The sequence below is a fragment of the Trachemys scripta genome, chromosome 3 (assembly GCF_013100865.1).
Source record: "Trachemys scripta elegans isolate TJP31775 chromosome 3, CAS_Tse_1.0, whole genome shotgun sequence".
In the NCBI taxonomy this organism is placed as follows: Eukaryota; Metazoa; Chordata; order Testudines; family Emydidae; genus Trachemys; species Trachemys scripta.
In genome coordinates, this window is record NC_048300.1 from 117,648,747 (window position 1) to 117,673,547 (window position 24,801).

At 43.7% G+C, this 24,801-nt stretch overlaps 1 protein-coding gene across 1 annotated transcript in view; it reads left to right on the forward strand.

The window, feature by feature from the left end:
* Nucleotides 1-16,446: 16,446 nt before the first annotated feature.
* The window catches only part of FRK (fyn related Src family tyrosine kinase), a 70,430-nt gene continuing 62,075 nt past the window's right edge, over nucleotides 16,447-24,801 (forward strand). Inside the window, exon 1 of the mRNA XM_034765829.1 lies at nucleotides 16,447-17,378. Coding sequence (XP_034621720.1) covers nucleotides 16,948-17,378 — 431 coding nt within the window. The 5' untranslated portion in view covers nucleotides 16,447-16,947. The remainder of the gene's footprint in view (nucleotides 17,379-24,801) is intronic.

Consider the following 24,801-nt stretch of genomic DNA (forward strand, 5'->3'; position numbering starts at 1 on the left):
GTGAGGACATTACATTTTGATGGAATTACGATTTCAGACTATTGGACAAAAACAGATTTGCCATTACAACAACTTAACAGTAAAGACAAAACTACTTTGTTTGTCAAGGGTAAAATTATATGTGTAATTTAGTATGGCTATAAAGAATGGCAATTTGCAAATTACAGGAACAAAGTGCAAGTGCTGGTTAAAGGGATTATAAAACAGCAGAAATACAAGAAGCTGATAATGTATTCCATTCTGAAGTGCAGACAAAAGTAAATATTATTGGAGAGACAATAATAAAACATGAGACTGCATTTACTTTATATTTATTATTTTCAAAAAAAGTCAACATAGTTTAATAGATTATGTGGTCTAAAGCTATAATTCAGACACAAAACTGAGACTGTATACATTTTCTGATCTTTCCCTTCCTTTAAAGAGCAAACTGCTTGAATATTTTATTTACCTAGAGTCCTTCCCACAAATTTAAAAATTCTCTTTGACTTACACTATCATATTGTATCACTGAGCTTTTCAGAGAGAGGCATATTATCTCAGGATATTTAAATTATCTATTATGTTTAATACAATTGTAAAAGTGGTGGCTCTGATTGCTTTAGAGAAGCATGTACAATGAAAATGAAAAAAAGTGGTATTATTAGTAATTTTGTAGTAATTTCAGACACTATTCAATGATAATTCATAAGTCTTTTAAAAAAAATATTACAAAGTTTCCATCCCACATGGAGGTTTTTCTCTATGTGAAACAGAAAACAAATCGTATCCTTGATTCCAGAAAATGTTTAATTCCTTTGTGACCTCATCTTCATTAATAAGATAAAACATGTTCCTTTTCAAGTTCCAGTTTTGGCTGATTCCTATTCCTAGAGATGCTGAAATATTAGCGGATATTCTTTTGGAATATTGATTTCCCCCAGTGAAAAATTACAATGCAGACTATGTTCTTCTCTGGGAGGCAGGAAAACTTGTATTTAAACATCAGATAACACAGCAACCAGAGCCTGCTGTTCACTCCCTTATCCTTGTAGTCTAAAGTCCATTTTCTAAAATGGAGAATGACCTCAGCAACCACTCCCCATATCCTTACGTAACAGTAATAGGTGCTCAATGTACACTCTCCATGAAGTTCAATAAATGTGCCAAAGTAGTAATAAGAATTCCTTAGATAAACTTCAGTGATAATCAGTTCAAAGGAGATAAGAGGTTCAGAGTAACTTGACAGCCTGAACCAATCATGGAAAAAGGTAAAGCAAATACACAATCAGCCAGACCCAGACTCTATTATAAACTAGAGTTCTATCTGTGCACCAAAATGTAATATGAGCTAGATTCCAATATGTATACTCATGCAGAATAGTACCTTATTCCATGAGCAGACTCACTGAAATCGATATTTTAGTCTTTGTATGTACCAGAGTTAAAATATTAAAGCCTAATATGGTTCCAATATGGTTTTTTCCCTGTCCCACTCGGGAAAGAAAAAAAACAAGTGTGTTTCACAACCATATTTAAACATGGTTATTTTGTAATAGGCCTAGGGAGTGCTGATATTAGCTTAATTAGAATTTAGTTTCATGGAATTAGGGGAAATTTTCATCAGAGAAAAGATTTGTTACAACAGAGAGCATTCTTTGTAAGGCAAATATTATAGCACAATACAGGATGTGTGTTAAATGAAGTTTTGCCATCTTCTGAACTGATGGTATTGACAAAGTAATTTTTGAACATAGCAAATGGAAATCACCTTTAACATTAATTGAGAATAACAAGCCTTGAAAGGCAATGGACTAATTGGACTGTAGGACTGTTTACTTTTCTAACATCTAAGTTTAGAAGATTCTCTTTGATACAGATTGTACACAATCATTTTGACCTCTCTCTTGCCGAAAGAAATGCACTATCCTTTCTAATGCATGTTGGTGATAAGGTTGTGGGTGAGAGGAACGCAAGAAAAAGGATTTGCTTTTTTATGAAAGTTTTTGTCCTTCCCAATGGAGGGACTAGAACTACTGGTAATAAAGCACAGCGATAAAACCAATCATTAAGGTTTCTGTAGTCAGTCTACAGCCAATAGCATATTTATTTGGATAGTTTTAGATCTTTAGCTCATCTGGTTTAATTAAATAAGACCCAGGAGCAGTACAGTTAGTGCACAGTTGTTGGAGAGGAGGGGAGAAAGGTGGTGTGAGACACACAGCAAAGCAAATAAACTGAAACAAGAAACGTGCACTATAGAGTTCAGTCTATTGAAGTATATATAATGAAGATCCACCCAGCTTTTTATGATATATTCAGTAGTTCATGAGTAAAAGCTAAGTGCTTTTCCTAGTTTAAGACAAATATGAGCATGCAAGATAGTAACATGGAACTTAATTTACTTTGTGTCTTGCTTTTGCAGTAAAAAAATGAGATTTTCTTCATTAACAAGGTATTAATTCATTTTTTCATATGTAGTATTACATTTCATAGATCAGTATAAAACCACTAAGAATGAAGGCCTGATTTTTTTAGAAATTTTGAGCACCAATAATTCCGTTGAAATTAATGGGATGTGGATATTTTTAGGGTAATACCTTCGATTCCTCACCTGGCCCTGGCACATACCTACAAGAGAGGGGCATGTTCAAGGTAAAGTGTGTAGTGTTAGCTAATGAGTCACTCCTGTGATAAGCTCCAGACAATCCACAAGCCAGGAACTGGTTCGGTGACTCTTAGGGCAAATATATAAGCTCCACAGGAGGAACAGCACCTCAGTCTTCTCAATGCCACTGCAGGGCTTGGAACTCTCTCCTGCCTGACAGTGACAACAGATTCCCCAAGCCTTGGCCTGCTCCAGCCTTGTTCTTGCTCCCACCCTGTTCCTAGTCCATCTCCAGCCTTGCTCCATCCCTGCTCTGGACTCTGGCTCTGATCACTAGGCCTGACCATCCTCATCATGATTTCTGACATGCAGGGGCATCCTTGCAGAATGTTTCTAATTTATTCCATGAGGGCATCTGGATGTGGCCCCCTGTGAAATGATCTCCAGACTCCAGCAGTTCCCTGGAACTTACTCAGAGGACAGAGTCATCCACTGTGCCTCCCTGGTAACATGGGTCCAATATACATCCCCTGAGAATTGTTACACCTAGACAACTCTCCCCTGAAGTTTAGAGGAAAAGGCAATATAGAATGGGGCTCTATTTCCTTCTCCTAGTTAAATGCATTTGACTGGTGGGAGTTTATGAGGGTCATGGTATGACACTCCAGGGTGCAATCCAAACCAGTGAGGGGCTGTGTCACCCTTGCACTACAACCTAGGGTGCCTCACAATGCTTTCCTGCTGTTGCTCCCACCTGGCCTGCTCACAAACAGCTTGCAGGTTATCTTCTGAGTGGCAGCCTTCCAGCCACACAGTCACACTTTGGCTTCTCCCCCCTTACAAAGCTGCAGGAGGGTTGGCCACTGGACCCGGAAGCAGCAGATCAGATTCCTCTTTCCTTCACTGGGGCATCTGCCACCAAGTTTTCTTTTCCCTTTTTATGTACAGTTTCCATGTCCCTGTAACCAGTGTCTCAGCTAAGGAACTCTGGCTGCTCCAGTTTTACACTTAGGGCTGGTCTACACTCGGGGGGGGGGGGGGAGAGGGAAGGGGGATGGATCTAAGATACCCAACTTCAGCTATGAGAATAGCGTAGCTGAAGTCGACATCCTAGATCGACTTACCTCGTGTCCTCACGGCGCGGGATCAATGGCCGTGGCTCCCCCATCAACTCCGCTTCCGCCTCTCGCCCTGGAAGAGTTCCAGAGTCAACGGGGAGCGCATTCGGGGATCAATTTATCGCGTCTAGACGAGACATGATAAAATGGATCCCCGATAGATCGATTACTACCCGCCGATCTGGCGGGTAGTGAAGACGTACCCTTAGAGGCTTTCATAGTCTGGCCTGCCTGCTGCCTTTTTGAGCTTTAACAGCACAATTCCCAAGTGTTTCTTGTGATCAGACCAAGAGTTGGTGAACCCCACTATATCATTGACATAGGCCTTTGCAAAGTCCTGTAGCCCTTTCAACCTCTCAAAAGTAGCTTCTCCATTAATTAACCTAAATGGCAATATTGTGAACTCACTGTCGTATATTAGTTACAAAAGCAGAGTTTTTGTCTGCATCATCATCTAAAGCAGGGGTGGCCAAACCATGGCTTGTGAGCCACATGCACCTCTTTTACAGTTAAAGTGCAGCTTGCCAAGCCCCCTTCACCACCCCATTCTCCACCTACCTGACTGGACGGGGGGAAGCTCAGGGATTCTACCCTGCGGCAGGGTGATGGGGCTAGGAGCTTCTCCCGGAGACAACTGGTGCCTGCTGAGAATGGGGGGTGAGCAGGGGCAGCTCCAGGCACCAGCGCAGCAAGCGCGTGCCTGGGGCGGCAAGCCGCGAGGGGCGGCAGTCAGGCAGCCTTGGGTGGCACGCCTGCAGGAGGTCCGCCAGTCCTGCGGCTTTGGCAGCAATTCGGTGGCAGGTACGCCGAAGGCACGGGACTGGTAGATCACCCGCAGAAACGCCACTGAATCCAAGTGACCAGTGGACTGCCGTGCTTGGAGCGGCAAAAACCATAGAGCTGCCCCTGGGGGCGGGGGCACAATTAAAGTTTAGTCCCCCCAACAATTTGAGTCATGCCCCCCCAGGGACACACCCTTCTTATCCTCAGCGGCCCCTCCCTGCAGCTCCCAGGTGTTAGCTCCATGGGGGAAAGGCAGCAGCAAGAGCAGCATCTCTCCCTGCACCTCTCAGCTGTTTCCCACTGCCACACCCCACAGCTCCCAGCTTGCCAGTTCCAGCAGCTGCCATGCAGGTAAGGGGCCCAGAATCCCATTCTCACACTGTGCACTTCCCACAGCGAGTCCACACAGGTGGGGCTCCTGGGGAAGCCAGTGGGCCCTGCACCCCAATTCCACAGTCAGCCGTGACTCTCAGCCAGCCAGTAAAACAGAAGGTTTATTAGACGACAGGAACATGGTCTAAAACAGAGCTTGTAGGTACAGAAAACAGGACCCCTGAGTCAGGTCCATCTTGGGGCCAGGGAGGCCAGAGCCCAGTCTGGGCCCCCCCTCCATTTCCACAGCCAGCTCCAAACTGAAACTCTCCAGCCCCTCCTCTGGCCATTGTCTCTTTCCCTGGCCAGGAGACCACCTGATCTCTTTGTTCTCCAACACTTTCAGTTAGCACCTTTGCAGGGGAGGGGCCCAGGCCATCAGTTGCCAGGAGACAAGGTGTCAGCCATTCTCTGTGCAGACAGCATCACACTGGCCTTCTAAGGCTCTGCAACAATCACACACCCTTATCCCACCACCTAGATACTTAAGAAATGCATAGGGGAAACCGAGGCACCCATACAGTATTCAGAGAAAACATTCCCATTTCCTCACATACCCATCATGTCTTTTAACTATTTTCTGAACTTCTGTACATATTCAGTTATTGGCTCTCCCTCTACCACAGTGTCCCTTTCCCAGGAGTCTCTGATGAGATCTAGTGGTGCCCTCACTTTCCTTCCAGATAGAAGATCAAATGGGGAGAACTTGGTTGATTTTTGGGGCACCTCCCTATAAGCAAATATGGTAACATTTTGTCCCAATCTTGAAATCTTTTATTTGCATACATTCCCAGCATAGATTTTAGGGTTCCACTGAACCCTTCCACCAGGCCATTTGTCGCTGGGTGATATAGGGCAGATGTTGGTTGTTTCACCCCACACAATTTCCATAACTCACTGAATGGCTGAGACATTAAATTTGACTGACTGTCAGATAAAATTTCTTTAGGGAAACCCACTCTGCTAAAAATAGTAAAAAGGGCTTTTGTCACAGCATCGGCCACTATGTTAGTCAGAGCAACTGCTTCAGGCTACCTAGCAGCAAAATCCACTACCACCAGGATATATTTCTTTCCCCTTTGGGTGGGATGTGGCATAGGGCCCACGATGTCTATTGCTACCCTATAAAATGCATCTTGCATCACACGCAAAGGACATAGGGTAACTTTCTGGGGCTCTACAGGTCTTTTCCTTTTTTGACATAATTCAAAAGACCTGCAATAATTCTTCATGTCATTCTGTATCTTTGGCCAATAATTTTTTTAAACATCTTGTAGGTTCTCTGTGCCCCCCCATGATTAGCAAAAGGACAACTATGCGCTAGCAACATTAATTTCCCATAGTGCTGGGCAGACACAACCACCTACTGTAGGGTTTTTTAGGGCTTATTTTTTTCCATAGGAATTTCCTTTCCCTTCCTCTTCAATAAACCTTTCCCTGTTTCTCCTCACTGGAGCTCCCTCTTATGTATTCTAGATTTGGGTCTGCCCTTTGTTCATCTGCAAAAATGCTGGCAGTTGACAACTGGGACAGTAATGGGTTAATTCCTCGCCCCCAGCCCTGAGGCCATGCCACTTTCCTCTGCTATATGGGACCTGGCCTCAGCCCCTCCCACACCTGGAAACACTGATTCTTTTTGCTGCAGTGGAGCTGGAGGGACCTTCCACTGCCTCATTAGCAGTTTCTGGGTCTTTACCATTTTCCAGCACAATATTCTGTTTTACTATGGGTTACAACATTAACAATCTTATATGCAAAATATCATTTCCTTGAGCATTTCCACAGGGATACTTTTCAGTACCCCACCTTTCAGTCAAAATGTGTCTTTTTGGACCATGCTTTCCATGACCAGAGAGATCTGGGCACTAGTGTCTCTCGACCCTTTGCATTCTTTGCCATTCTCCTTGGTGATTTTAATAGGTTCCAGGTCTATCCCCATAGGGGCAGACCACACAAAATTCAACAGAGGACATGAAGGTATCTCTTGGGATTCTGTGTGATGGATAGCTGCATTAATATGGCCTGGATGGGGTGTTGTCTTAATTTCTTTTAGCTTAGGGCATTGATTTCTCACCTTCCTGGGCCATTTTCCTGCACAGAGGTCTGTGATGGGGATTTCCAGGAAGATAATGGTTCTGAAAAGGTGAGTGCCTAGGCTCCCAGCCTCCCTACCTCTTCCCAGGTGTAAAACTGGGTTCCCCTCTTACACCAGGTTTTGCTCTGCCTTCTGTATCCTGCATTCATTAGACATTTGGACTTGCACAAAGAAATCAGCCAGGATACAGTTATTTCCTGTATAGAATTTAAAGATTTATCCCATAATACATCTTTGACCTTCTCAACACATGCTTAGCTCATGTTCTGGAGCAGAGATCAAACAATTGATAATAGTTCTCAGCCCCCTTCCCCTTTGCCCATTTTCTCATTAGGTCACACATTTTATAGGCATACTCACTATGGGTATGTCTACACTATGGGATTAATCCGAATTTATATAATTCGAATTTTGGAAACAGATTGTATAAAGTCGAATGTATGTGGCCACACTAAGCACATTAATTCGGCGGTGTGCGTCCATGTACCGGGGCTAGCGTCGATTTCCGGAGCGTTGCACTGTGGGTAATTATCCCATAGCTATCCCATAGTTCCCGCAGTCTCCCCCGCCCATTGGAATTCTGGGTTGAGATCCCAATGCCTGATGGGGCAAATAACATTGTCGCAGGTGGTTCTGGGTACAGCCTCACCCCTCCCTCCATGAAAACAATGGCAGACAACCATTTTGCACCTTTTTTCCTGGGTGAACACTGCAGACTCCATACCATGTCAAGCATGGAGCCCGCTCAGCTCAAGACAGCAGTCATGAACACTGTAAACACCTTGCGCGTTCTTGTGCAGTTTATGCTGAGCCAGGACCAGAAAAACGAGGCGAGGAGGCGGCGGCGATGGCAGCGCAGCGACAAGGGTGATGAGGACATGGACATGGACGTGGACACAGAATTCTCTCAAACTGCGGGCCCCGGTGCTTTGGAGATCATGTTGTTAATGGGGCAGGTTCTATCTGTGGAACACCGATTCTGGGCCCAGGAAAAAAGCACAGACTGGTGGGACAGCATAGTGTTGCAGGTGTGGGACGATTCCCAGTGGCTACGAAACTTTCGCATGCGTAAGGGCACTTTCATGGAACTTTGTGACTTGCTTTCCCCTGCCCTGAAGCGCCAGAATACCAAGATGAGAGCAGCCCTCACAGTTGAGAAGCGAGTGGTGATAGCCCTGTGGAAGCTTGCAATGCCAGACAGTTACCGGTCATTCGGGAATCAATTTGGAGTGGGCAAATCTACTGTGGGGGCTGCTGTGATGCAAGTAGCCAAAGCAATCACTGAGCTGCTGCTACAAAAGGTAGTGACTCTGGGAAATGTGCAGGTCATAGTGGATGGCTTTGCTGCAATGGGATTCCCTAACTGTGGTGGGGCGATAGATGGAACCCATATCCCTAGCTTGGCACCGGAGCACCAGGGTACCCAGTACATAAACCGTAAGGGATACTTTTCAATGGTGCTGCAAGCACTTGTGGATCACAAGGGATGTTTCACCAACATCAACGTGGGCTGGCCGGGAAGGGTTCACGACGCTCGCGTCTTCAGGAACACTAATCTGTTTAAACGGCTGCAGCAAGGGACTTACTTCCCGGACCAGAAAATAACCGTTGGGGATGTTGAAATGCCAATAGTTATTCTTGGGGACCCAGCCTACCCCTTAATGCCATGGCTTATGAAGCCATACACAGGCAGCCTGGACAGGAGTCAGGAGCTGTTCAACTACAGGCTGAGCAAGTGCAGAATGGTGGTAGAATGTGCATTTGGCTGTTTAAAAGGTCGCTGGTGATCATTACTGACTCGCTCAGACCTCAGCCAAACCAATATCCCTATTGTTATTGCTGCTTGCTGTGTGCTCCACAATCTCTGTGAAAGTAAGGGGGAGACCTTTATGGTGGGGTGGGAGGCTGAGGCAAATCACCTGGCTGCTGATTACGCGTAGCCAGACACCAGGGCACTTAGAAGAGCACACCAGGAAGTGCTGCGCATCAGAGAAGCTTTGAAAACCAGTTTCATGACTGGCCAGGCTAGTGTGAAATTTCTGTTTGTTTCTCCTTCATGAAAACCTGCCCCCTTTATTGACTCATTCTCTATAAGGAACCCACCCTCCCCCTTCCCCCAGCTTGCTTTCAAAGGAAATAAAGTCACTATTATTTAAAAATCATTTATTCTTTATTAATTGATTATAAAAAGAGGGAGAGAACCCGGGTGGGGTTTGGGAGGAGGATCGGCGGGAAGGAAAAGGCCAATAAAAAAAGGTTAAAAAAATGACAGCCTTTGGCTTGGGCTGTCCACTGGGGTGGAATGGGAGGGTGTACGGAGCCTCCCCCCCCCGTGTTCTTACATGTCTGGGTGAGGAGGCTATGGAACATGGTGAGGGTGGAGGAGGGTTATACAGGGGCTGTAGCGGCACTCTGTTATCCTGCTGCCGTTCCTGAAGCTCCACCAGACTCTGGAGCATGTCTGTTTGCTCACGCAGGAGCCCCAGTGGTGCATTCTGCCTCCTCTGATCTTCCTGCCACCACCTTTCATCTCGAGCGTCTCTCCTCTCCTCACGTTGGTCCCTCCTGTCCTCACTTTGGTCCCTCCTGTCCTCACGTTCACTGGCTTCTTTCCTATACTTTGAAACCATGTCCTTCCACTCATTCAGATGAGCTCTTTCACTGCAGGTGGATTCCATGATTTCCGCAAACATCTCGTCTCGCGTCTTTTTTTTCCGATGTCTTATCTGAGATAGCCTTCGGGACGGAGGAGGAAGGCTTGAAAAATTTGCAGCTGCTGGAAGGAGGGAAAAAAGGAGAGAATTTTTTAAAAAGATACATTTTGCAGAACAATGCTTATACTCTTTCACAGTGACCAACACTATTCACATTACATAGCACATGTGATTTCTGTGCAAGGTCGCATTTTGCCTCTTAATATTGAGTGCCTGTGGCTTTGCTGCTAGAGATCACAGACGCAGGTCCGGGTAACAGAATTTGGCTTGCATGTGGCCATGGTAAGCCATTGTCTTTCGGCTTCTGCGCCCTCCTTTCCCACATACCAAGCAAAGCCCGTTGAGTGCTGCGGTTTTCCTGTTAGCCTTCAGCAGCAGAAAACAAACTAAACCCCTCCCCATCCAATTCTCTGGGATGATCACTTTACCCCTCCTCCCACCGCGTGGCTAGTATCAGGGAAGATCCCTGCTAGCCAAATGCGAAAAGCTCAGGGCCAACCCCCCTATCCCTCCCGCGCTTGGCTAACTGCAGGGAAGGATTTCTTTTCAGGCACAGGCAAACAGCCCGGTAGGAATGGCCACCCCTGCCCCCTTAATTAAATTCCCGTATTTCAACCAGGTTACCATGAGTGATATCACTCTCCTGAGGATTACACAGCGAGATAAAGAAAGGATGTTGCTTGAATGCCAGCAAACACCGGGATCATACGCTGCCAGGCTTTGTCATGCAATGATACCAGATTACTTGCTGTAAGCATGGCGTGGTCAAGTGTCCTACCATGGAGGACGGAATAAGGCTGCACTGCCCAGAAACCTTGTGCAAGGCTTTTGGAGTACCTCCAGGAGAGCTTCATAGAGATGTCCCTGAAGGATTTCCGCTCCATCCCCAGATACGTTAACAGACTTTTCCAGTAGCTGTACTGGCCGCGAATGCACCCCAAGTCCTCAGGGCAAAGTAATCATTAAAAAACACTTGCTTTTCATCTGCCATTTTGTTGTCCAGTCACTCAGTTTTGTGAAGTCTTTGTAACTCTTCATAGTCTGCTTGGGACTTAATTATTTTGAGTAGTTTTGTATCATCTGCAAATTTTGCCACCTCACTGTTTATCCCTTTACTAGATCATTTATAAATGTTAAACAGTACTGCTCACAGTACAGACCCCTGGGGGACACCACTATTTTCCACTCCATTCTGAAAACTGACCATTTATTCCTATCCTTTGTTTCCTATCTTTTAACCAATTATTGATGCATGAGAGGAACTTCCTTCTTATCCCATGACAGTTTACTTTGCTTAAGAGCCTTTGGTGAGGAACCTTATCAAAAGGTTTCTGAAGTCTAAGTACACTATATCCACTGGATCCCTCTTGTCCACATGTTTGCAGGGGTGCCGTTTCAGATTTTGGTGGTGGTGGTGGTGGTGGGGGGGCAACTTTAACTCTGATTCAAGGAACTATTTAGGCACCTGAAAACTCTAGATTTTTTGCAAATAATAATTTAGACATTAGCTGACAGGAGCACTGTATCTAATTTCCATATAAAAAAGAGAATTAAATAAATAGCATACCCACTTAGCTCTAATGCTAACATGTTCTCACATCTTGTGTCAAGTCACTTAAGGGACACTGGTTAGGTTTAAAATTTTAATGTATATTCTTACTTTGTTACTAACTCTTGAATACAACAATAGAAACTATTGTAGACAAATCTAGATTACTTTCTGTCACTTTTTTGCAGTTCAGCAGCGTGGAATAGATCATTTAACTTTGGAAACATCCGACTATGGCAAGGCACCGTGAGTTTATACTGCACCTGTCTGGGGCTCTAGGAGTGTTACCTCTCTACAAATAATAGACTAGAAAGTAACCTTAAACAGGAGTGAAATTGACACTTTCAAGTCACTTTCACAGTATTGCCAACCTCGAATGCTCAAAAATTATGAAACAGGCTCACCAAAAATAATGAGATTATGTAAAATAATAGATTTGGGGTTCTTTTTATTGTCCTTCTGCTTTTTGAGCCTTTAGGGTGGACTGGGGTCACATTTTGAAGCCTTCTCCACAGCCATGAGGGCTAGAAACTTCATTTTTCTTTAAGAATAAAGGCTGAAATAATCACATATCCACTTGACTCAAGGAGCTTTAAGGAAAACAATAATTATCATGAGACTCGTCACAAAATCGTAAGAGTTGGCAACACTGCTTTTACTTCTATTTAAAGGCTAGTTACTTTCCAGAAGGCCCTTAAACAAAACACTTCAGTGATTGAGTTGCAGTTCTCACAGGAGAATATTTAAAACCAAACACCAAGAAAATTCCACATTTTAAAGTTGAGAAAAAAAATGAGACTTTGAGGTATATCAGGGCCACTGAAAGCAGGAAAGGAAAATAAACAAGCACAGGAGCTCTGGACAGCTATTCCTCTTGAGAGAAAGTTGGAGGGTCTTCTAGTCCTTAATTCAGGAAATCTTTTATTGCCATCAATGCCTCCACTCCTAGATATTAACATGTGCTTAATAACTATACACTTCATACTTAAATATATGAGCCATCTTATCCAGGGGTACACATTTGATACACATTGGCTCAGGGATTACATTTTCTGACATATTCTGAACAGTGCTGAGCAAACAAATGGTGCCCCATGAATAATACAAATCATGGCAATAATCATTGACTTTATGGACTCTGTGGATGCAATTTCTGTTCTTTGTTCTGGACTTGGCCAAAATACAGATGAAACCCTAAGAATTTGAGGCATAAACACATCTGAGACTTATAAGACACTGTCTCATTCCTTCCTTTTCTCAAACTCGAAACAAAAAATGATAAAACAAAATGGCTTTCAGTTAAAATGTAAAATTGCACAGCAGCCATTGCTCTTCAACCCAGCCTGGGGCAGAACCTGCCACCCCTGGGGGGGTAAGTGATCTCCTCTTATCTGTCTCTCATTCTCCATCCTTCCTGACCTCTGTGCTTCTTTTCATGCTGTCAGTTATGACATCCATCCCAATTGCCTTGGATCGATTGCTGGAGTCTCAGAGAACTGGCTGCCTTGTTTTTGCTCCCATCTATCAGAGTCCTCTTTTTTTTTTTTTTTTTTGCATCATGCAGTAGAACGATAGGCTGGTCTGCTGGATAGGAAGCTAGCCATGAAAGACCTGGGTTTTATTTCCCACCATAGACTTTCTGTATGACCTCAGGCCAGTGCCTTAGGACAGAGTTTCAAAACCTTTTAGGCACCCAAAGATGCAGCTGGGCATCTAATGGGGTTTACAAAGCACCTAACCTTCTAGGCACTTTTGGAAATCCCAATAGGTGCCCTAAATACCTTTGAAAATCTGGCCCCTTAGTCTCTCTATACTTCAGTGCCCCACCAGTACAATGGGGATAACAGCCCTGCTCTACCTCACTGAAGGGCTGTGAGGAGAAACAGGTTAGACCTTGTGAGGTGCTCGGATACTATGGTGATGGAGCCACATAAGTACCAGAGGTAGAGTGGTAACTGCTCTATACCACTGCTAGCCCTTCCCTGGATTTTGGCCCCTTCTTTTCACCTACACCCCCAAACCTCCCCCTTTTCTCAATGTAACCTTGGCTCAGAGGGCTTAGCTGTATTTTTTTGAGTCCCCTGTGTTATCTCTAAAACAACCCCTCCTCCCTCTCCACAGAGGGATTCCTGTTTTACTGGCTAGACTTCCAGATCCTTAATTAAATCACCAGCCCTTTCTTATCTTAATCACCCTGCCTCTGTTTGTAAACAAAATACTGACTCCCTGCTGGAGGGGCACATCTCCCCTGTAGAACTTACATTTCACACTAAGGGCATGTCTACACTGACAGAGTTACACTACCCGGTAGTTCGGCGACAAGCAAATCGAACTTCTGGGTTCGACTTATCGCATCTTGTCTGGACGAGATAAGTCGAACCCGGAAGTGCTCGCCATCGACTGCGGTACTCCAGCTCAGCGAGAGGAGTACCGCGAAGTCGACGGGGGAGCCTGCCTGCCGCGTTTGGACCGAGGTAAGTTCGAACTAAGGTACTTCGAACTTCAGCTACGTTATTCACGTAGCTGAAGTTGCGTACCTTAGTTCGAATGGGGGGGGTTAGTGTAGACCAGGCCTAAGTGACTTGGCAGTATGTACACCTTGGGAGTTACAACGCAGAAAGCTGCTTTACTGTGCAGAAACTTGTGTAGACAGGGCCTAATGCTATGCTGTAGTTAAGAGCGTCACGTGGGAGCTTGCACACCTCCTGTATGAAACTCAAGGAGGCTTCTGCCCCCCGCCCCTCAAATGGCACCCTTGTTGTTGACTCCCTCAAAGAATTCTAGTAGATGGGAAATCATGCCTCACCATTTACAAAAACCATATTAGCTCTTCCCCAACACATCGTGTTCATCTATGTGTCTGATAATTCTGTTCTTTACTATAGTTTCAGTCAAATTGCCCAGTACTGAAGTTAGGCTTACTGACCTAAGTAAGTGTCAGGATCGCCTCTGGAACCTTTTTTAAAAATTGGTGTCACATTAACTATCCTCCAGTCATTTGGTACAGAACGTGATTTAAATGATAGGTTACATACCACAGTTATGCACAGTAGTTCCGCAATTTCACATTGGAGTTCCTTCAGAACTCTTGGGTGAATATCATCTGGTCTTGGTGACTTATTACTGTTTATGATAATAATAATAAACATGAGGATTGATTGCCCTTGTAGCTTTTATCTGACCTAGTATCACTGCATGTATCCTTTACCATGGTATTTAAGGATAAAGTACCATATATACTTCATTATTAATTTGACAGTTATATAATTAAATATAATATGTTAGCTGTGGAGTCAGACTGTAGTTATATAAGAAAATGCAAATGAATAGAGGACAGGAGGAACACACCCAGTCACTAATGTAAACTCTCCAAGACAAAATGGTTACTAGAAGGGAACTTCACATTGTGACAAATATACTGGTTATGTGCTTGGGAAATACCCAGATTTGAGGACCTACTGACAGTTCTGACCTACAGCCAGTAATTTGAACCAGGGCACCTCAAACAATATATCTAGAGAATTTTGTAACAAATCTAGTGTATGCTGTAACAAAAATCATTCTACAACATGTCTCTTGGGAACTCTAATATTGATTGACTTTACTTTCTTTATCTGTGCACTCAGTTGGTCAGAGAGATTTAATAAATAGCTCACAGGAGCCAATAAATAAGCAGCCAAGTCAGTTTCTATGCCTTTTAGCACAAAAGGGAATTGTCTAAAAAAAGGGGAGGGTGGGGGTGGGGAGGACCAAAATCTGTTTGCAACTCACAATGAATTTAATTGTTTGCCAATATTTGACTTTGGAAGAATGACCTGGAAAAAGTTAAATATATAAATATGGATTGCTATTGTTCTGTGTCTCTAAACAAACATTAGGAGGCATTTGTTACACTGGGCATTGTGGTATTGCTTTAAAGTCATTCTATAGCTCTATTTTTATCAACCAGTTACCAAGAAAAAAATTCTGAGGAACATCCTCCTTAGTGGGTAAGGCTGTGTATTAGCCTCAATGTCTTGTTTTATTTGAAGATATTAGAGATGGGAACTACCCATTCTTCCAGATGCGGATTTGGTTGCTTCATATTCAGGACTGAATCCTCAGAGTGGATCAGGAAAAAAATATTCCAGTTTACTGTTATTAAACATTAAAGGTCAAAATCTATCTTGACTAATGCCCTGTTTGTGACTAGTCAAGTTAATTGGCTTAAAGGGGTGAAAATCAGGACAGATTTTGGCCTTAAAATTTAGGATTTTTCATGCGAAAGAAACATTCTCATGTGTCAGTGTTTGCACCTGTGGCACATCCAGTTCCCTCCTGTCTCTTCTCAGGGGTTGGAGTGTGCCAATAGCTAACCAGCAGAGAGAGTGCAAGGCCTCTGTAGGTCTAGAGTGTTTAGCTTGCCCGTGGCTGGTGGAGTTGGGGATCTGACCCCTGGCAGGCACAGACAAGGTTTCCTCATGCTAAAGGTAGTTGGTAACTAGGCACCTTATAGCCTTGGGTACCCCCAGGAAGTGTAACACTGGTTTTTGAAATATAGTTTTCCCCCAGGGAAATTGACAAAAATTACCCACTTGATTATCTGTATATATCTTACTCTTAAGACACACATGCACAAACACACACACACACACATACACAAACACACACCCCTCACCTTGTATCTCTCATATACCTCACCTTGTATCTCTCATATCCTGGTACCAACACAGCTACCACAACACTATATATATATATCTTTTATTGGATATTGTTATGAAACTGATCCAATAAAAGATTACCTACCTGCCTTGTCTCTCTAGTATAATAGTCGTTTATCCTGAAAGGCTGGTACAATTCAACAATGTAACATGATTCTATCGCTAGTGTGTTTAATTTTTAAGTCAAAGAATGAGGAAGAAATTAAAATCTATGACTTTCACTGTAACAGACAAATATTTATTTTTCCTTTTGTAAAGTGCCAAACCTAATTCAAGAACTTCAGGCACAGTAAGGGGATTTCTAAAGCCCTGACATAAAAGCAATGTAAGCTTGCATGTTGAAAGCAGCAGCAGTTGTGCTCCCAGATGGGGGCACTGGAGGGACACTGGGAATCCTACTTGCATATCTCTGAGAAGAGAAACCAAAGCAAATGAGGAAGCAAATAAAAACATTCAGGCAGGCCACGTCTCAGGCTGTGAAAACAACAGGCTGGCCAGGTTGGTTATTCATTATCAAGAGCTAGAATGCGCAGAGAGGTTCACTGCTGATCACAGAGCAGGCACCCATATGGGACAAGAAAAAGAATTATCAGAAGCAGTACAACTTGGGAAGAGTCAACACTAAGATTTTCTAATGATTCCTAATTATTTTTACATTTTTTTTCTTTTGGCAGGACAAAAAGATCAATGATTGTCTGTTGCTCCCAGATTTTGGCCCAAACACTTTCTTTTTTTGTTTTCTTGATCAGAAGAGGAAGCAAACAATTCACCCACATGCACTATTGCACTTTAATGCTCAGGTATAATTCCTGAGTCTGAAGCTGCCTGAAAGGAGCTCTCATTGGGGCTCTGGAAAGAAAAGTTTCCAGCTGCAGCAAAATTTATTTAACCCTGTACCAAAGGAGGAAAAATATCCTGCAAAGAACTAAACGGATGATAATGCAAAAGTATGTTTAAAGGTCTTGCCACTTGGAAAAGAAAGGAGACATAAGGAGGAGAGAAGAAGCCACAAAGAAACAGAGGAGCAGCATGGGGAACTTTTGCCGGAAACATTGCACTTGGATGCAGCGGTGTGCCCCTTGGCTCTTCCAAGAGAGTGATGGCGGACAGGGAGAGAGATATAAGACGGGGATGGGCCAAGATAATCTGGGCTGGTCGGGAGATGACTGCCAGACAGAGAATACTTCTCAGATAACAACAAAGAAAGATGTGACTAGAATTCCTTTGCCCAAGCCCAAGAACCACCACAAGTTTGTAGCACTTTTTGATTATCAGGGCCGCACTAAGGAGGACCTGAGCTTCCGAGCTGGAGATAAACTCGAGGTGCTGGATACATCTCCGGAGGGCTGGTGGTATGCTAGCCTCCTCCTGGACAGTGGATCAACACAGCCTGGACAGAAGCTCCGTGGCTACATCCCTGCCAACTATGTAGCTCCTGATCAGAGCGTTGAGGCTGAACCGTAAGTAACACACATCTAATGCTTAATCATTGTTTCCCTTGTTTTAACACAAGGATCAGATTGCCATATCCTTTGTCACACTGAATAGTACCTTGCTCCACATGAAGTCTCAGTGGTGCAAGGCACTATTTAACATGAATAAGGAGATCATAATCTGGCCCCAAATAAATAAAATAAGGCAAAGTATCGAGATGTTTGTTTCAGTCTAAATCACTTCCCTTCCACACATGCCTTAATCACTTCCTTATAAAGTATGTGGGAGTATTGGTAGGTCATAGCAGGTAATTATTATGATTATTATTTATATAGCAGTAAAAGTATGCTAGGTGCTTTCCAAAGAGTAAGACGACAAGGTCTCTGCCCCCAAAGAGCTTGCATACCCTAATGTTTTGTGGGTGAATTTCTAAGGTATCTGTGATTGTTTCTACCTCATCATAGACGCAATGCATGATGCTGTGTAAACAAATCCCTGCCCTATAGAGCTCAAAATTTGGCTTAAACCAGGGGTCTCAAACACGCGGCCCGGGGGCTGCATGTGGCCCTCAGAGCTCTTCCCTGTGGCCCACCAAGCTCCCCATGCCCCCCACCAGTTACTTCCGGTCACATCCAAACTCCTCTCACCTCCCCCCCGCCGAGTTATTTTGTGTGGCAGCTAAGCTCCCTGCTCGCTGCTCCCCAATGTTTGGAGCCGGGTCTCTACCCCGGCCCCGCCTGCGCCCCCACGCACCTCCCCCGAGTGTCCCCCGGCCTCACCTCTGCACCCCCTCCTAACCCCAAACTCCATCCCAGAGCCTGCACTCCAGACCCCCACCCCCACCCAAACTCCCTCCCAGAGCCTTAGGCAGGTGGGGGTGGGGTTTGGGGGGGCAGGTTCTGGGCACCTTCAAAATTTCTATAAACCTGCCACCCCTGGAAAAGGCAGAGCAGTGGTGGAGTGGTGGTGCAGCCCAATGCAGTGGGGGGGCTTTAACAGAAGTAAATCTAACTAAGTGCATGTTTTGTCCTTTGAGTGAGGTGCATTACTGAGTGTATATATTTTATTAAAACTGCTTGGAAATGACTTGTAGGAACAGCAGTGATCTGTATGCTCTGTATAATGCTTAGCACTTTCCAGGAGGGAGGGGGAAGGAGCACACTCGGGGGAGGGGGAGAAGAGACGGGGCAGGGGCAGGAGCTCATGGAAGGGGTGGAGTGGGGGTGGAGCCGTGGCCAGCGAGGGGAGGTGTCAGTGATGCGGCCCTCGGGCAAATGCACTAGTCCTCATGTGGCCCTTGTGGTCATTTGAGTTTGAGACCCCCGGCTTAAACTATGGTCCGTAAAAGGAAGAATGAGTGGCTGTAGTAGCAAAGTAACATACCTTTGCAGTCTGATATGGTTTAACTGTCTAGAGTTGCTGTAACAGTTTTATACCAGCTGAAGATTCTTTCATGTTGGGAGAACCCTCAAGTGACCAATTAGGACAGGTATAGGGTCCCTTTCTACCCCGGAGACCTTAATGTTCAGGATTTGGCCCACTGTTGCTATCCCTATAGTCAATCAGCACTTCAGATCCATTCAGATTCAAAAGCCTCTCTTCAGGACCATCTGCAGAAACAGCATTTGTCTGGGGCTATGAGGGAAGTGCTTGTATGCTCTAATTCAGCTCAGTCTGACCTCTGCTCTCTTTCAAGAACTGGTTTTCTGGCAAGATTTCCAGGATTTCTGTTTTTTTTGTCACAGCTGGAAATACTGTGGAATCAACTTCAATTGTTTTTCAATTGAATCTAATTTATCCAAGTCCCTCATATTTTTGTAATCTCCCCCAGCATGCATAATTTGCATAGAATAGCCCTTATTTGGAGTATCAAGATTTTTTTCTTTTACTGTTTTTTAAATTTTACCTCTCCACTTCTTCAAAAGAGAAAGAACATCAAGTTTTGTTATCCCTGTTTCTGCTTAAGGAGCCATGGAATAGGGGAGAACTGCAGGGGGAGGTTTTTCAGCTCTCAGCTGAAGAGTCTTTCCTCCAAAATACTAGTCAGTCACTAACTTCCTTCTTACCTTTTTTTAATTTGTATTTTAATCTGGTTTACCTATCACTTGCTTATGGAGTTGTGTGCGGATGGGTATTTTTTAAAACTTTTTCTATTATTTCTTCAGAGATTAGTATTTTCAAATCTCAACTTTATAAACTAGTTTATATAATTTGATTCAGGCAAGAGGTGCATCTAAAGAGGATAACAAGCATTTTTTAAAGGTGATCTCTGTTTGTGTAAGTGCTAACTACAGACATCTTTTGGGGCTTAAGCAGTGATCATTCTATAAAAACAATGAGAAGTACAAGTTTGCCTTGCCAGTATTAAGTTATCAGGTTGCCCATATGAGTCTGAATAGCATGTCAGCAGTAGGGAAAAGGTGAAAGACTACTGGTCTTTACTGAATATGCACAGGGATTACAGGGCATAACTAACATTCTTTAGAGCTTTCTTGACAAAGGGCAGGATACCCCTACCTATAGAAATGGAAAGTTGTTTTCTGTTACACAAATTCAGGTTTCAGATTGGCAAAATGCTACTAGGCAGAAAACTATCTGACCTGTGGAGTGTGGGAGAAGTCTCAGAGTGTAGGAAAAAGAGCATATAGCATATCTCTTGAGCACACTCCTTAGCAACCAACTGCAACTGAGTGGCAGTATGGATTTGGAAAAGGCTGCTCTGTCTTTTGCTGCCACGGACATTCCAGTATGTCCATGTGTATGTATTTGTGTCCCATGCAGTGACCTTAACAATTGGTACAGGAATGGTGGGACATTTTTCTGGTGTCATAAGAGTGTGTACGCATGTGGCCATCATATCAGTTTATAAATATATACCTATGTGCTGATACCTTGAGATTTATCAGCAGCCATCGTATGACTGACCACAAAGTATTGTTGTTTTAGCTTTTGTCAACACTTCAAAATTTTCTGACCAGCCATATTATACACCCAGTCAGAGATTGACCAATTCAGTCTAAATGGTGCTGTTTTTTCCTTTCTGACAGGAGGCAGAGTTGGGTAATTACACATCTGTCGCGAGAGATCTCTTGTGCGGGTAACACAGGACTCCATTCTCTCCTCCTTCCTGTATGTATGCGAAACTGTCCAGAGAGGTAGGCTAGGTGAACTTTGGGGCCTTCAGTAGGTACATTTGGCTATAGTTCCCCTTTTTATTGGGTCCAGACAATACAGTTGACTGCTTCTTCCCATGTCTAATCAAGATAGCAACTTGGATGAAAGCTAGCTGGCTTTGAATCAGTCCCATTAAGTCTGAGGTAATGATGCTAGAATGGAGTAAATAACCAGGGAAAATAGCAGAGTAATCTCCTATATACGCTTCCTCCAATTGGAAGAATTGGCCCACATTTTGTGACTCATTTTCACAAAGGGGAGCCTCAGCTATTTTAAGTGCTTAAATTGCAGGAATGGCCAAGAATGCCTTTTTCCATTCTTTCCTAGCAGCAGACTCCTGCTTAGGGTTTTAGGATATTGTGTGCAGATAAATTGTACAGCTCAAGAATGTAATCAGATTAAGAACATAAGAATGGCTATACGGAGTCAGATTAATGGTCCATTTAGCCCAGTATCCTGTCTTCCTACAGTGGCAGGTGCCAGATGCTTCGGAGGGAATGAACAGAACAAGGCAATTATTGAGTGATCCATCAGCTGTTGTCAAGTCCCGTGTTTTGACTGTCAGAAATTTAGGGACTAGCAGAGCATGGGGTTTCAAACCTTGACCGTCTTAGTTAATAGCCATTGATGGACCTATCCTCCATTAACTTATCTAATTCTTTTTTTAACCCATTTATCGTTTTGGCCTTCACAACAGCCCCTGGCACTGAGCTCCACAGGTTGACTGTGTGTTGTGTGAAGTAGTACTGCCTTATGTTTATTTTAAACTGGCTGCCTATTAATTTCGTTGGGTGACCCCTGGTTCTTGTGTTATGTGAAAGGGTGAATAACACTTCCCTGTTCACTTGCTCCACAGCAGTCGTGATTTTATGGTTCTCTATCATATCCCCCCTTTGTCATCTCTTTTTCTAAGATGAACAGTCCCAGACTTTTTAAGATGTGCTCATAGGGAAGCTGTTCCATACCCCTCATCATTTTTGTTGTCCTTCTCTGTACTTGTTCAAATAATCTATCTGTTTTGAGATGAGGCGATCTGAACTACATGCAATATTCAAGGCATGACCGTACCATGGATTATACAGTTGAATTGTGATATTTTCTGTCTTATTTTCTATCCCTTTCCTAACAGGCCCTAACATTCTGTTAGCTTTTTAGACTGTGCTGCACATTTCAGAGAACTATCCACAATTACCCCAAGTTCTCTTTCTTGAGTGGTAACATCTAATTTAGACTTCATCATTTTGTATGTAAATTTAGAATTATATTTTTCAATGTGCATTATTTTGCACTTATCAATGTTGAATTTCATCTGCCATTTTGTTGCCCAGTCATCCATTTTTGTGAGATCCTTTGGCAATTCTGCACAGTTAGTCTTGGACTTAATCAGCTTGAGAAATTTTGTATGATCTCCGAACTTTGCCACCTTGCTGTTTATCTCCCTTTTTCCAGCTCATTTATGAATGTTGAACAGCACAGGTCCCAGTACATATCCTTGGGGAAACCCCTCTGTTTACCTTTCTCCACTGTGAAAACTGGCCCTTTATTCTTGCCCTCAGTTTCGTATCCTTTAACCAATTACTGATCCATGAGAGGACCTTGCCTCTTATCCTATGACTGCTTACTTTGTTTAAGAGCCTTTGGTGTGAGACCTTGTCAAATCCAAGTACATAGATCAACTGGATCGCCCTTGTCTACATGCTGGTTGATACTATCAAAAGAATTCTAACAGATTGGTGAGGCATGATTTCCCTCTACAAAAGCCTTGTTGACTCTTACCCAACATAGCTGTTCTTCTATAGTTTCAATCAATTTGCCCTCTACTGAAGTTACCAGCCTGTGTCTGCCAGGATCACTTCTGGAGCCTTTAAAACAAAAAAGTGTTACATTAGCTATCCTTCAGTGATCTGGTACAGAGGCTGATTTAAGCGATAGGTTACATACCACAGTTAATTCTGCAGTTTCATATTTCAGTTCCTTCAGAACGCCTTGGTGAATGTCATCTAGTCCTTTTGACTTATGACTGTTTGATTTATCAATTTGTACCATAACCTCCTCTACTGACACCTCAACCTGAGACAGTTCCTCATATTTGTCACCTGAAAAGAACAGCTCAGGTGTGGCAATCTCACTCCCATTCTCTGCAGTGAAGACTGATACAAAGAATTCATTTAGCTTCTCTGCAATGGCTTTGTGTTCCTTGAGTCCTCCTTTTGCACCTTGATTATCCAGTGGCTCCAATGATTGTTTGGCAGGCTTCCTGCTTCTGATGTACTTACAAAACATAACAGCATTTTTTTCCCTGTCTTTTAGTAGTTGCTCTCCAAATTCTTTCTTGGTCTGTCTAATTACACTTTAATACTGATTTGAGATATACATTTAGTTTGAGACACTATTATAGTGTTTTAAAATAATTTCCATGCAACCTGCAGGCTTTTCACTCTTGTGATTGTTTCTTTTAATTTCCATTTAACTAGCTTCCTCATTTTTGTGTAGTTCCCCCTTATGAAGTTAAATGCTACTGTGGAGGTTTTCTTTGATATTTCCCCCCCTACGAGGATGTTAAATTTAATTACATTATGGTCACTATTACTGAGCTGTTCTTGGACCGATCCTGTGCTCCACTTAGGAGTAGAACAAGAATTGCCTCTCTCCTTGTGGGTTCCAGGAAAAGATGTTCCAAGAAGCAGTCATTAATGGCATCTAGAAATTTTATCTCTACATCCCATCTTGAGGTAACATGTACCCAGTTAATATAGTTGAAAGCCCTCTTTATTATTAGTTCTCTGTGTTTGTAGCCTCTCTACTCTGAGTATTTCACAATCACCATCACCAACCTACATGTCAAATGCTCCATGGATGACTGTACTGTTTCACTGAAATCTGTTTTTTTTTTTTTTAAACAAACAGTCATTTAGAGATTGACTTGCCACTCTTATTCATGCTGAGTGGTACCTTACCAAATAGGTAATCCCCATTAAATCTCATCCTTGACAGACAGGAAGGATGGTCCAGTGGTTAGTGCCCTAGCCTTGGACTTGGGAGACCTGTGTTTAAGTCCTACCGCACAGTCATAGAATCATAGAATATCAGGCTTGGAAGGGACCTCAGGAGGTCATCTAGTCCAATCCCCTGCTCAAAGCAGGACCAATCCCCAGACAGATTTTTGCCCCAGATCCCTAAATGGCCCCCTCAAGGATTGAACTCTCAACCCTGGGTTTAGCAGGCCAAAGCTCAAACCCCTGAGCTATCCCTCCCCCCCAGTCTTCCTGTGTGACTATGTATATTGTGAGGTGAAATACGTTGAAGATTGTGCTTAAATACTATAGTGATGGGCTCCATATAAATACCATAGGTAGAAAGAGTGGGGCCCTTAAATTTTATATGGACCTTTTTATTTAACCCCTTCATTATTGATCTTCTACTTCATGTGCAGTGCTCCTTATACTAACAACATTCTGTTGCTGTCAATGGAATATTAGGGTGTACCTGGTATGTTTGGAGATGGGTGTGTTCTACTAGGGTGTACCTGGAATGCTTATCAAGTAGTTACAAATAAACAAATGCCTATTAAGACACAGTTGCACATGATCCATATGCTGCTGGTAGCACAAAAAGTTACATTATCTCACTTCATGAGGAGTTAAATACGCAGCAGTGTAAACATTACACCAAACGTCTTATATAGTAGGCCAAGTCCAGGAACACTGCCTGAATAGCAGGAGAAGTGATGGGGAAAAAGATCTAAAGTACCCTTTTGAAGCTCCAATACACTCTTCCACTTGGGGAGGATCCAATCTGTGGCTGATCCTCTGGCCTCAACTCTAAGGAGCTGAGCTTTGTACTGTGTAGTGTGTATGCATCCCTATTTCCCCCCCCAAAACAGTCTCTCTACCTTCTTCTGCAGGAAGAATGCACTAGCTCCTTTAGCTGGGGGAACCTCCATGGCTACGGGACTGTGCTGGATTTGCCATCTCATAATTAACAAAGCATAGGGATTTATTATGTTAATATGGGGTTGTGTCACCGGGTGCTCCGCTCACCACTTGGTCCACTCCACTCACTCCTGGTCACTCTGGGGATTGTAGGGTTACCATATCTAATAAATAAAAAAAGAGGACCCTCCACGGGCCCTGGCCCCGCCCATTTCCCCACCCCAGCCCCGCCCCAACTCCACTCCTTCCCCGCCCTAACCCCGCCCCCTCCTTTCCAGCCACGGGGAAAGGGCTGCCCGAATGCTACCGGCTTCATGGTTTGCTGGGCAGCCCCCAGACCCTG